The sequence below is a fragment of the Peromyscus maniculatus genome, chromosome 2 (genome assembly GCF_049852395.1).
Source record: "Peromyscus maniculatus bairdii isolate BWxNUB_F1_BW_parent chromosome 2, HU_Pman_BW_mat_3.1, whole genome shotgun sequence".
In the NCBI taxonomy this organism is placed as follows: Eukaryota; Metazoa; Chordata; class Mammalia; order Rodentia; family Cricetidae; genus Peromyscus; species Peromyscus maniculatus.
In genome coordinates, this window is record NC_134853.1 from 4,564,515 (window position 1) to 4,578,624 (window position 14,110).

At 43.4% G+C, this 14,110-nt stretch overlaps 1 protein-coding gene across 2 annotated transcripts in view; it reads right to left on the reverse strand.

Moving 5' to 3' along the window:
- Window positions 1–13,190, reverse strand: part of Cpa6 (carboxypeptidase A6) — a 315,011-nt gene extending 301,821 nt beyond the window's left edge. Inside the window, exon 1 of one of the 2 annotated variants that reach the window (XM_006974688.3) lies at window positions 12,831–13,190. In XM_006974688.3, coding sequence (XP_006974750.2) covers window positions 12,831–12,946 — 116 coding nt within the window. In that variant the 5' untranslated portion in view covers window positions 12,947–13,190. The remainder of the gene's footprint in view (window positions 1–12,830) is intronic. The other variant, XM_076563702.1, reaches the window with a different exon arrangement.
- Between the last annotated feature and the right edge of the window lie 920 nt (window positions 13,191–14,110).

Consider the following 14,110-nt stretch of genomic DNA (forward strand, 5'->3'; position numbering starts at 1 on the left):
CCAGAGAGAACTTTCTTTTAAAACTTTGTCTGAATTTCCTGAGAATATATTAGTATTCTATCACCTTAAAGTGAGATTAGAATTGTGTGGGACAGATGAAAAAATATGTCCCTCTTACACCTGCATCTTCATCGAGAGAAACGATATCCTCCTGATGATCTAGACCTCACCTAGCTCTCCTGGAGCCCTTTGAAAGAAGCATCCCCGTCTCTGGAAAACCTTCCCCACATTTCTGCTTGTTGGCTTTGTTTCTCTTTTCTGACAGAGATGAGGCCATGCCCTCTCAGCACCAATCACTTAGAAGGAAAAGGCTGCATTTCTTATACGTTCAATAATCCACTCAAATTTCTGTTTGTCCTTTGAGAAACATCTCACAGCTGAGAAATCAACTCTGACCTTCTTTCCATCCTTCAGTCTGGATTAGGTGACCCTCTCATGCACTTACCTAGCCCGGAGAATTTTCTCTGTGGGGATGGGGATTCTAGGTTGGAACTCTATGTTTCCCCGCTTGAGTTACTCATTCTGGAGTGTGCATGAACTGCTCTTTCATCTCTGTGGTCTGAGACTAGCAACAGGCAGACACCTTACAAATATTTACAGAAATGAAATATTCCCTCTTTAAAGACTCCCCGGCTTTGCCAAAACATATGGCTTCATCCTCAAAAACTCAAGGAAATGGGAAAGATTCGGATGACTGCTATCAACTTGTGAGGAAGGAGTGCTGAGAACTGACTACCCTGGGTGTTAGTTCTAATCCAACCCCAGCTCTGCAAACCCCTTCACCTTTGTGGAGTTCTGCTTGCTCCATTATTACACAAGAAGACTGGGCTAAGATTTGTTGTTGTTGTTGTTTCCTTTAGTTTTGACATTCAATGACTTGGAAAGAGCGTTTATAAAATAAAAATATGTCTTTTCAATCAATTTAAAGTGTGAAACTCTGCATCTGGAGAACCAAGTTGACGGGAGAACGGGCTGTGGTCCAGGTGTCAGTGAGACACTGTGAACCCACTAGTGTCCCTCAGCAAGTGTTTCCAGATCTGGCCTCCAGCTAAGGGCAATGCTTCCCAACCTCCCTTATACCTACACCATCTGCCCAGTTCCCGTCCATAGAGGGGGGAGGTCAAACCTCTGACACTTGGCCCTCCTTTCCATTCTCCTCTTGGCTGGACTGGGCTATGAATGCTTCCTTCCTGGACTATATTTGGGAGTTGGGTGTTGATCAGGTTGGGGACCTGAATCTCTGGCACTACCAACTAGTCATAGCTGTTCTGGATTTTTTTTTTTTTTTTTTTTTTTTGTTTTTCCAGACAGGGTTTCTCTGTGTAGCTTTGCGCCTTTCCTGGAACTCACTTGGTAGCCCAGGCTGGCCTCGAACTCACAGAGATCCGCCTGGCTCTGCCTCCCAAGTGCTGGGATTAAAGGCGTGCGCCACCACCGCCCGGCCTGTTCTGGATTTTTATACGAGGGCAAAATGAATTTATTGAGTTTATTAAGGGTAGGGGCTCCTTGCTACGGCAACAACCAACCAACAAACAAAAGCAAGGCAACCCAACACTATACTAAAAGTAGACATTAAAAGAGAATGTTTTACTGTTTTAAAAACAGTGAAAAAAGGCAAAGACAGTGATTTTGATGAAGGAAACTACTCAGTTTCCTTCAGCAATGAAATAAATTTTAGAGAATTTATAACAGCAACCAGACCACGCTCCTGGAACTCTCTCTTCCGCAGTCTGTTTTACCTTGAAAACGCAGATGCCTCTGGCAGAACGGAATGGTACAGACGTAGCAGAGCAAATGCCAACCCAGTAGATTAATTACCCACTGACTGAGCACAAGGAAGACTCTAGAGGACAAGTCACCAAGAGAACTTCTATTTTCTCTGCTGCAATTCCAGGTTCTCTGCTTATAATTCTGCGCGAAGACAGAAGAGTGTCGGTGTGTTTGTGGCCAGCCCAAACTGTGATATGATGAAAACATTAACAGCCTTTGATGCCTTTTCAAGAGATGGAAGGGATTATAGGTAATGCTGTCACCCAGAAGACATCCTGCTACCATAAAATAAAGGATCCATTATCAGACTGGGCTCTCAGGAGAAAGTGGCTCAGGAGTGTTAGAGGCATTCCTCCTTTGGCTACCTGGGTGAGCAGAGAGAGAGCCTAGCCTCATCATCTGCTTGTGAGTTCAGTTCAGAGCAGTGGTTCTCAACCTTCCTAATGCTGTGACCCTTCAATATAGTTTGTCATGCCGTAGTGATCCTCCAACCATAAAATTATTTTCATTGCTACTTCGTTGTGGGAGCCCGTTCTGGGGTTCCTCGTGGCTTTACCCAGCAGGTCCAAATAGAGGATGATCAGGACCACGGGCCTGAGTGCAGGTGTCTGAGATGGTCTGCACTTGGCTGTGCTGGGGGAGGAGGTCTTTTGCTCCACCCCTTGGCGTCTCTATAAAAACCCTGGACCAGAGACAGTCCGGGCCCGTTGGAATAGGTTCCAGGCCCTCTCGAGGCTATCCTTTATTTTCTATCTGTTTATCTCCGCAACATTCTCCACTATAAATCCTTCTATCTAATATTTCCTGCTGCTCGCACTCAAGAAAACTCTGGGAAGCTGTGGGGGTGGTGGGTAAACGCCCCACAGAATGGCGCCGTGAACAGGGACTAAAGAAAAAAAGGGACTAAAGAAAGGGGAAAAAAGGGACTAAAGAAAAAAGGGACAAAAAAAGGGGGGACTAAAGACAAATGAACAGGGACTTAAGACAAAGTAATAGGGACTAAAGATAAAGGAAAATAATAGTTTTATTACAGAGTTTTTGGTGAAAGTGCTGAGTTAGCCCTGCCAGTGGAAAGGCATGCCGGTGTTATGGAATATATATATTTTTATATATATATATTTTTGGTAAGGCAGGGGTTTTATCCTCGAGAGAAAAGGAAAGCGGACTGGAAGGATGTCCGATGCTGCAGCAAAATTCTCTTCTGTCAAAATTTTCTATCTTCTATCCCTTTCTCAATTTCTATCTGTGATAAGTATAAGGTATAGGGTAGTAATATAGTTTAGGAAAAACTTAGAAATGTAAGATTGTGTAGGAAAAAATAAGTAAGGCAACTAGACAGAAAAACTCTTCAATTTTCTAACTTTGGGGGCAATGAAAGCAAACTGGGGAAAAAATCTTTCTTGGGGCTTGATGGGAAGTAAAAAAGCTCTTCTTTGAGCTTATGGGGAAGAAAAAGTTTCCTATGGAAGCTTTTGACCTGGGGACAGCTGAAATGCCAAGTCCAAGCGGCAGGAGAAAGTAATTTCTCCCTGAGGCAAAAATGGGGATGTAAGAAGTCAAAGTTTAAAGTTGGGAAGTTTTGGGAAAAGTTGGTCTTTCTCCTGGGGGGAAAAATCTTGCTCTTAAACTCTAAAGCTTTTCTTGGAAAACTTGGGGGGAAAAACTCTCTAAAAAGCCTTAATCTTTCTCAAAAGCTCTTAAACTTAAAAACTAAATTTGTCCTTCTGGGAGATGACAAATTAGAATCACCTGAAGATATTAGTATGGGGACCACCTGTGATTAGCTCTAAGGGAAAACAACAAACTTAAGACAACAAAACCTCTCTAAGTTCTTTCAAGCTTTAAAAATCATCCCTGCAATGCAGGAGGCAAGGACAAGTTTCTAAAAACCCCTTCTAAGCTCTGTCTCTTCAAGCTAGTAAAAGACAGTGGGTCAGAGTACCCTGAGGGAAACGCTTGGGAGAGTGTGGGCGAAGAGCTACAGAGAGCCCAAAAGGGCAGGAAACTTTACCTGAGAAAAGAAAAAAGCCAAGTTTCACAGTTATAGCCGAGTTGAGGCATCAAGGGCTTTGTCTGAGTGAGCATTTCAGAATGAAAAGGTGCTCCTAATCTTCCTAAAGCAAAGATCCCCTGAAGCAATGCAAACTGTTAGCATTGTATCCTCGCTTCTGAGCAAAAACCCAGAGGCGACTGGCCAGCGTCTCTGAGTTGGAGTGCATTTCGGGGATACTAGGGTTCCTGCGTTGTAAACTTCCTGGAGCACAGAGCTGAGGCAGGAAGGTGCAGGACCCAGGGGAAGATTGCTAATGAACAAACAAAGCTAAAGCCGGTGGGAACGGCACAGTTGTCCACTTTCCTACAAGTCCCAAGTTGATAGGTCCACAGCTGCAAAAAGAAATCTGAAAAAAGCTTTCCTATCGGAGAAAGGACCTTTCTGGGAAAACAGTAAAGCTGAACTGGGTCTGAAGAAGTCGTGCTGCCGAGTCAGAACGCTGTCTGGGGAAAGAGCCCAGCCAGGGCAGAACAGAACTAACCAGGAGTAAAGCTTTCTTTTCTGTCAGAGAAAGCACCTCTTTGAGAAAAGCTTGGTTTCAACTGACTCCCTGAGATGAGGGAGTGTAGCCCTAAGGGGTGATTGCCTCTGGCATAAGCTCTGTCCTTGAGCACCCAGACAAGCAAATGCAACCCACTGGGGGACTGGGCCAGGTGAAGGCCTGATGAGGCAAAACACCTGTCCTAATGGGAGTTTGGAAATGGCAAAAACCTCCCTTGTTAGATTTTCAGTCTGTACGCAAACCACACAGACCCCGAAAACAGAAACGGACTAAAGCCCCTACCTTCAGTAGCAGGGAAAGCCGCCACTGTAGTGTCCGAAACTGTTTCTGGGGTAGAGGGGATAAACTGAGACCAAACTGGGAACTGTCTGGGAGAAAGACTCTGAAGAAACAGAGGGGACAGATTCCTCCCCAGAAAATGCATGACCTGAAAAAGCTGCTAGAATTGGAGGCAGATTCGGGGGAGAAAAAAAGCCCCTACCTCCAAAAGCAGCTAGCAGAGGAACAGAGCCGCAGACAGATAGATGAAGCTCTGCATCTGGGGGGGAAGGAACAAGCAAAATGAGAATAAGATCAGTGGGAGAAAATCTCTCTGAAAGAGCTATGGAAAAGCTGTTGTACATGATCTTGTTTTTCACTGACTGGCTAAGGCAAGCAGCACAAGCCCCGAGGAAAGCTGCTATCAGAAATGCCAGCCTCATTGCCGGCTAATGAGGCAGGCGTGTTTCTGATCCGGGGGCCTGTGTCAACTGAAGGAGAGACACCTGTTGAAGCCAGCTGAGGAGAATAGAAACCTCCCAATGTACCATAGCTGAAAATGTAAAATGCTTGTTCAAATCTCCCGTTGCAAAAGCCAAAAAACTTTGTTCAAACCTCCCAGGCAAGAATTTGTAAGCAAGTCTGGTAAAAGAGAACCAGTTGACTCTCAGACCCAAAAAGAACTATGGGAAATGATATAAGGGACTGATATGGGACTGATATTATTATGGACTGATATAAGGGAAATGCATTCTGGGAAAGGTAGTTTTTCTGCTAAAGATGGCGACATGGCCCTGAAACACTTTTGTCAGCTCGAAAATACATTCATTGTAAAATTAGAATACAGCTTTTAAAAGAAAAAGTGGAAAAGTCGTCTAAGGGTTTAAGTGTCAGTTCCAGTGAAAAATTGAAAGGATACGGAACTAGGTGCTTCGTGGTTTGGGGCTCCATTGGTAAAATGCCTTATTTACCCTAATAGCTGTGAAAAGTTTACGGTAGTTGGATGACAAAAAGCTACCTTTAAGACCAAACAAGCCACTTTAAAATCCTTAAAACAAGGGAAAGCAGTTTATACACTGAACGTTGTCTTAGATATGAAGAAACTTATGTTGAAATTAAAAAAGTTCTTTGTCTTTTGAACAAACTGCCTGCAATGAGTAATTCCTTTGCAAATCTAATAAGGAGACAAGGAAACGGGCATTCAGAAAAGAAATGACTGCTTTCTAGATGGGAAACAAACTTCAGAAAATCTAGCTGTCTTACAAAATAGCTGCTTTACCTGAAAGTTCCTTATAAGAAATCAATGCTAAATATCACCGCTGCTAATAACATCAGGAGTTAAAGCTAATGAAGTGAAAATACTAAATCCTGAAACTCAAGTGAAATGGAAAGATCCCTGCTCGGGATTATGGAAGGGTTCCAATCCTGTTTTAATATGGGGTCAAGGACATGTTTGTGTTTTTTCCGCAAGAGGAGAATGAAGCTCGGTGGTTACCGGAGCGTTTGGTAAGGAGCGTGGAACTAAGAAAGGTCAGCTCCAATGATGTTCCTATAAAGGAACCAGAATGAAAGTGGCTCGATTGGTGTTTCTGAGGTTTTGTCACTGGTTAATGCAAACAGTGAGGAAATAAGAATTTGGAGCTGTGCCCCTTTTGGCTTTACTAGCTTCTTTGGAAAAATGCTTTATATCACCTAATAGCTATGCAGTATTTGGCGAAGAGCTTTACAGAAGCTAAATACAGTAATTTCACCCTCAGCGTAAAGTTTTTCAGTAGAACAAATCAAAAGTACTGCTGTGATAGAAACGTTTGTTTGAAGTGAAGTTCTTAGGGAACTATTATGAATATGGGTGAAGGGGACAGCCTCTAGTTAAAAACCATTTACCGTTGACAGTGCATCTCTGCCGGTCCGGAACGGCTGAGAGAACTGGGCAACTCTGGAGTGTGGCTCCGTCCTGAGAATGTTACAATCCCCTAGCAACAAGTATCACAACTCTATAATGACAACACGCACTAAATCCCAGTGCTTTATAACAAAGCTAACTATAAACTGTAAACTTTAGAAATGATGTACGTACTTCCTGTCTAGTTAAGAGAATCTTCCTGGTAGATAATGATAATAATTAAGAGTAAGAAGTAGAAAAATGAAAATAAGATATGTGAGTTTGTAGAAATTCTGTCTTGTTATATCGGTGTTAAGAAATCTTTAGGTGTTTGCTAAGTTAGATATATGCTAATGGTAGCCTATATAAGTTTGTAAAGTAGTTCTATAGTTTCCTTAAGAATATAAGCTTGTAAGAAGTATCTAAGGTAGTCTTAAGACATGTAGTAATAAGCTTGTAAGATGCTAGTTGTAAATGTAAGTTTAAATAAGAAATAAGTATATAAGAATTAATAGGAAATATATTTGCTATAGTTCTATAAAGTATAAATAAGTAGATGTTAATATGTTGTATGTGAGTTTGTAAAAATGTATAAATGTTGAATATGAGTCTAAATGCTTTGCAAGGCAAAAAAATGTTATATGTGAGTTTGCGAAAAAGTGTATGTAAATGTTAAGTGTGAGTCTATTAATGTATATGGTGAAAACACCTGAGACACAGGAGATAGTGTCCTAGTAGACTGCAAAGTAGGCAGTCTGAATCGTTTCAAAAGCACCAGAAGCCGCTAAGAAGCTAAGAATGGCGGACGCCAGAACCAGCACAAGGCATCCGCAGCTGAGATCCGTGGAATATCAACGCAGCACAGAAAAACCTGAGCTTAACAGCAAAAACGGTGCGGTTTAAAATCTTACTATACTAAAAAGGTCTGTCTGTGAGAACAAAAGTTGCAGAGACGCTTGTTTGAACAAAAATTATTAACTGCAAAAAGTTTCGGTTAAAAAAGTCTCTTCATATTTGGAAGTAAAAGCCTGATACCAGAATTTATTTCTTATTTAAACTTTTTGAACTTAAAATGAGATAAAATTACAAAAACATTTTGGTTATGGATTTCTTCAAATTTGGAAGACTAGTACCAATATTTATCATTTGAATTTTGGTACTTAAATGAAATGAACAATAGAGATTTCATTGCAATGGGACAATTTTGAGCTTACTTATAGTAATGACCTAGGAACGGTTTTCTGGAATTGGGTTAAAAATGAAACTGTTTAAATGAAGAAATGTATTTCTACTTAGAATCAAGATGCAATTTTGTGTATGCATATATGCTTTATTAACTGGAGATTTATGAATCGTTTTGTGGAACTGTTTATGTAAAAATGGAATTACTTATGGAACTGGTTTTGTGTTACAAATGGAACTGTTTAAACAGAAAAGTTTGGGTTTTCTAACTAGGCTTGAGATTTTGCTTAATTATAAAGAAAAGGAGGAGCTATGAGATTGAATTATGTTCGCAGAAACCTATTGATATTAATGCACCCTGGTTTTGTGGAGTTAAGAAAATATTTAAGTTTGATGTAAATACATCGAAGTTTTTCCTATGTTAACAAGAAAATTCAAATGATTGAGTTAAGGTTGTAAGACGGAGAAAATTGTTAACTATATATAGCACCATATATGCTAATTCAAATGGTTCTGTTAAGAGTTTGCTTTGAGTTGTAAGATTGAGAGAATTGTGACTATGTATAGCAATATTTATGTTAACCTGTTAATGGTAATGATGAAGCTAAGGGATTCTTTAAGTTTGTAGTTGCCTTAAGAGTTTTGGTTTAGAAAGGGCTTGAGGCAGCTAAGACTGCTGTGGTCACCTTGGACCTAATTCAAAAGAGAAATGCCATCTATATCATCCTCTACTCCCATACTGGGAGGTGTAACAGCTATGGAGATTGCTGTAAGCCATTAATAGTTATTTTTTTTATATATTAAGAAGGGGGGACCTGTGGGAGCCCGTTCTGGGGTTCCTCGTGGCTTTACCCAGCAGGTCCAAATAGAGGATGATCAGGACCACGGGCCTGAGTGCAGGTGTCTGAGATGGTCTGCACTTGGCTGTGCTGGGGGAGGAGGTCTTTTGCTCCACCCCTTGGCGTCTCTATAAAAACCCTGGACCAGAGACAGTCCGGGCCCGTTGGAATAGGTTCCAGGCCCTCTCGAGGCTATCCTTTATTTTCTATCTGTTTATCTCCGCAACATTCTCCACTATAAATCCTTCTATCTAATATTTCCTGCTGCTCGCACTCAAGAAAACTCTGGGAAGCTGTGGGGGTGGTGGGTAAACGCCCCACACTTCGTAACTGTAATTTTGCTATTGTTATAAATTATAAGGAAAATATCTGACATGCAGGATATCTGATATAGGATGCCTGTGTGGGTCATGACCCACAGGTTGAGAACCACTCATTCAGAGGCATAGCAAGCTGCAGCCTATGCATCTTTAGTAAACAAAGCACGAAGCCCTAACACACAGCATACTGCAGTGAGGTAAGCTTTTGCTCTATGAGTTGATAAACAGTCAGCTCTTCAGGGCTCTGCTTTGAGCCAGCACATAAGGAAAAGTAAAAATACTCTATCGTTAATAGAGGGAGAAAGTAAAAGGAACTTCCAGAAGCTACTAGAGACGAAATGTACACTGCCTTGTGAGGAAATGGTTCAAAACCAACAGTACCACCGACTCACCACATGTGCTTTATAATGTCCCAGACACACAGCTAGCACCTTTCTGTCATTCAGGAGCTGAGAGGGCTGCTTTGCCCTAGGCTTCCGGTCTGCCTGCTTCAGTGGCTAGAAGTGTGCAGTGCTACAACTCTGTTTCTCTAGTTAGAGACGGGTCTCACAGATGAGGAAGAGCGGAACAGAGACAGTCCTATTATAGCTGCCTTGAAAGCCAGGCAGAGAAATCCAGATTTGACGAAGGTAACACTAGGGAACCAAAGTCAACCTCTGAGCAAAGAATAACATGCACGTCATTGTAGTACGATCCTCAGTAGGAGAGCACGTCGGTTGGGAGGGGCTTCCCCAGGCTGAGGTAAAGTAGTTCTGAAGTAGCTGGCAGCCATTCCCAGGGAGAAACGGAACAAATGAAGTACTTATGACAGGAACGGGAGAATTATGAACAAATTTGTTCTTTGGAAATGAAATGAGAAGGTGGTTGAAAGGAATGCAGGTAACCCCATTAAAGAAGCCAATGGTATAAGAACAAAAGCGTTACACACATGAAATACTGTCTGTGGGGACTCTTCCCTGACATAAAGAGGACATTGTCAATTAATGTGTCAGAACAGTAGGTACAAATGGGACTGTCCTGGCCATACCAGACAGTTCTGGGGAAGTGGAGACTTAAAAGTCTTTTCTTTTCTTTCCTTTTTTTTTTTTTTTTTTTTTTTTTTTTTTTTTTTTTTTGTTATTTTGTTTTTCAAGACAGGGTTTCTCTGTACAGCTTTGCGCCTTTCTTGGAACTCACTCTGTAGCTCAGGCTGGCCTCGAACTCACAGAGATCCACCGGGCATGTGCCACTACTGCCTGGCTTTATAAGTCTTTTCTGATTGAAAAGTTTCAACCACCAACATGGAGGGAACTCTCAGATTCATGTGACATCCTGCACTCGGGTCCCAGCCTGGTTTCAATGTTGCAGGTCATGATTTGTCTGCTCTAACCTCAAAGTATAGTAAAGAACTAGGTCCTTCCACAAAAACAAGATGCGGGGAAAGGAGAAGATGGAGTGATGTTTGCCTGTTTACTGAGTGCCCCTTGATTATCATGGAAATATCCGATTCAGCATCGCTAGCCCCTGCGGCCCTCCACCCGCTGAGCAGTGGTGGAGGAATATTATTGGAAATCGAATTGTTGTCACCTGTGTTTTTAAATCTCTCTTGTAGGTGTGTGATCTGATACAGTCATCCACAAAGGTCCCGGCCTTTGTCTTCAGATTTCCTCTGTAGGCTTGTAGTTTCGATAACTCATTTTAAACTTATTTCCTGAGACACTCACAGGAAGCCTCTATTACACATGGGCCATATTCAACTGTTTGTATGGAGAGGACCTGATGTTCATTAGCTGCTCTGAAGGGGCATGCTGCTTTTCCTGAATATTCTCATTTTTATTCATGCTCAGGGTCCTTCCTGCAGGTGACAATCACATGGCATTTCTTTGGGGCAAGACCTGCCAAATATCTTTACCATAATGCAAGGGATAAGGTTGCCCCATAATTATTAACAAGAAAATCAACAAAAACCCGTGAAGGGATAAGGATGAGGCAGCTTACAGTCATACTAAATAGACCGAGGCAAAGACAGGCCTAGGTGGTCTTTTACTCTGTTTTCCTACCGGGTTCTTGCTCCCTCAAGAGTTACATATGTACAAAGTGGTTCCTAAGCAAACAAAGCAAAGCCCTCCCAAATCTGAGTAGCATTTGTCCTTGGTAATGAGAGAATGACTTCTGCCTCTCGAAGGTGAGTTAGAGTTCTCTGTTTTCAATGGTAAGACAACTCAGAAATAGTTCTGATTTTCAAGAGGCCTTAGGCTTCTATTATGATGGACAGGTAGTGAGAAATCCTTCAGCTTCTCTTTTTTTTTCCTTCCAACTTTCAGACATCTGGTAATTTATACATTCGGGACTATCTTATTATGTTGCTGTCTAAGAGAAATGGCAATTATTACCTTCAGCACACGGCAGGAGAGGAGGCAGGACAATCTCCCCCAGGAACGGCTCTGTTTGCTAAGAATTCTATCTGGAAAAGATGCTGCTGGCCTTATTTCTCCTGCAGCCAATGGTGCCCGGGGAAGGATGCACACCTGCTCAGCTGAAGCAGGCCTGGTAACGTGTGACTGATGAGTGCCACACACTGAAGTGATTATGAACAGGGCCACAGCTGAGTGGAGGAGGAGTGAGAGCCTGTATCACACGAAGCACGTGTAAATTGTGATATGTTTATCATCTGGTCTGACTTCAGCCGAAGGGTCAGATGAACTCCTCCACAACCTTAGGCTGCAGGTCAGCCATTAGCACGGACTGCTTTGCCCACATCTCTAACCAGTGTTGTGTGCACAGGACAAATTACAGGCTGTAAAGCCTGGGCCTTGCTGTGCAGGAGACTAGAAAGAACCCCTTGGACGTAAATGAAAACATAAAGCACTGGTGGGGACAGGTGGGAAATGTTAGGGTTATATTCCTACCTCTATCTCACCAAGCACTTCCCCTCCATCCCTCGTTCTCTCCAAGGGAGAACATGCTTGTGACTGTCTCTCTGTATGTGGAAGATCACTAAATAAAAACAGTGTCCAGTGCCCTGGGGAGAGAAAGGGACGCACAATTCACAATTCTGTGTTCCAGGCCTTCACAAGCTCCACGTACTATTCCTAAGAAGAGCAACCTTTCTTTGGGATGCTAAACATTTTTCACCAGAGACGAACTGAGTGGTGCAGTGGATGATGGCTCAGAAAGAGGTAAAGCCTCTCCTCCTCCTCCTCAGCTTTAAGCAACTAAACTAGAGGATCTGCCATGGTTTCTCTCTGAAGAGCGGGCATTCTATAACTTCCAGATTCAAAGATCAGCCCTCTGTACATCTGAGCCAAACCCACGCTGTCTGTACCACAGCGAGCCTTCAGGATAGTAAGAATGTGTGCAGTAGTATACTTCTTTAGTCCCAGCTCTGGGCCCCCCTAAGATTGCCATCTCAGAACCCACTATCTTATACAGAGAAGAAAACAGTTTTCTTCTTGTTTCTCCTTCTTAAAAATACCTGCAATTTTACAGTCAACTACTTTTATTATGCTTTTTATAAATGTCTGCTTATTTTGTGTTGAATTATTTGAACCACCCAGATTGGAAATATCTAACCATCACTCTGAAATATTCTTAAAAATCATATGTAGTTCTGAAATGAGTCACAGGTAAATTTTTGCCCACTGCTGGTGTGCACAGTTCTAAAGAAGACTGTTTAGTTTTTAGGTCATACTTCATGTGGTACAACAGTATCTTTCATGCTGAGCATCAACCAAGGTGGATGCTGCAGATACTGGCCACTGTACACCAGGACACTTTCCCACTGAATTCCGAGGCCACAGCCCGGGCCGGGACACTCTAAATAGTACCTAGCTAGACTTGCCTACTGAGATTTCTCAGCCAAATTGAACCAAAATGCTGGATGTTGTATATACATTTTATAGAGGGGACTATGAAAGCCTTCAGAGTCACACAGAAACCACAAACAACAACAGCAACAACAAAATGGTGAGGCACGTGGGAGCAAAACAACCCCCCCCTACACACACACACAAGCCTTGCGGGACACAAAGTTGGCTCCACTTACCCAGCATAGCGGTTGTCATAAGGGAGGCTGTGCCCCGGCTGCAGAATCTTCAAAAGGAGCCAGCAAAGAGGCAGAGAAGCAGCTGTGTGGCTCCTGGGCTTCCCGAGGAACTTCATACCTTTGCAATGAGAGGAGCTGGAAGTTGCTTAACAGCACTCACCAAGAGGGAGGCCGGAGGTGGTGGGTTACAACACCCCCTGCTCACTGGCAAGTTGTCTGGGAAGGGGGTGGGGGAGAAGGCTTGGGAATGAGCAAAATGTGACACTTTAGGCAGCCAGGGAGAAGGGGAGTTGCTATTAAGAGTGGGTCTTGTGAGGAGCCGCAGCCCAGCCCAGCCTGGAAGCAGGCGCTGATCCTAAATCAGGCTCTCCTGAAGGGGCTGGGCCTCCCTGAGCTGACTCACAGGCAGGCTTTGCAGGGTGCTACAGCCTGTGGGGAACCCTTCTCTGCCTGTGGTGTAACTGTTTGCCTGTTGGAGATCACCAAGTCTTTTGCACACCCTTTCTTCCTCTGCTACCTTTCTAGCACAGGGACCTTATCTTAATTGCCTACAGTACGAAGGGGATGAGTCCAACAAGCTGGCAGAGAACATTCCAGACTTAATGTTGTGCCCTGCCGCGACAGATTTCCACACGGGCTCCCCAGATTGAAACCCACAGTGAGGGGCTACAGTGAACACACGCGCAGGAGGAAGCTTAGGCACCTGGATGTGAGAAGCCGGCTTTATTCTGGCTTGTAGCCGTGCCTGGGGCAAGCAGTGGCCCTAGTGGGCTGCAAAGAGCTCTCAGTATTCATTCTGCAGCAGCGGAGCCCAGACCTGTGGCTATTGTACAGTTTCTCAAAGGACTAGGAGGCTTCTCGGGGCTTTGTGACCTTGGCTGCACATTTGGAATCATTTAGGGAGGCTGAACATTTCAATCAGAATCCCGAAGGATGGGACCTGTCATTGAAAAGGCTTCTCCGTGGCTCGGGGAGTGACTGAAGTGCCTCGTGGGCAAGCATGAGGACACAGGTCCAGATCTCCACCATCTGTGTCAAGGCCAGTCCCCAGGGTACGGGTCTGTAATCCCGGTGTGTAGAGGCATGGGTAGAGACAGGTGTAACTGCTGAGTGTTTCTGCACATAACAAGAGCAAGCTCCCTCAGTGATTCCAATGTCCAAACATCAAGCTGGTCTAGGCAGGCCTTTTCAAACTTCTAACGCATAGAAATTGCCTGGGGATCTTGTGACACAGGATCCAATTCATCCTGAGGCAGGGTTGCTGCTGAGATGGGAAATTA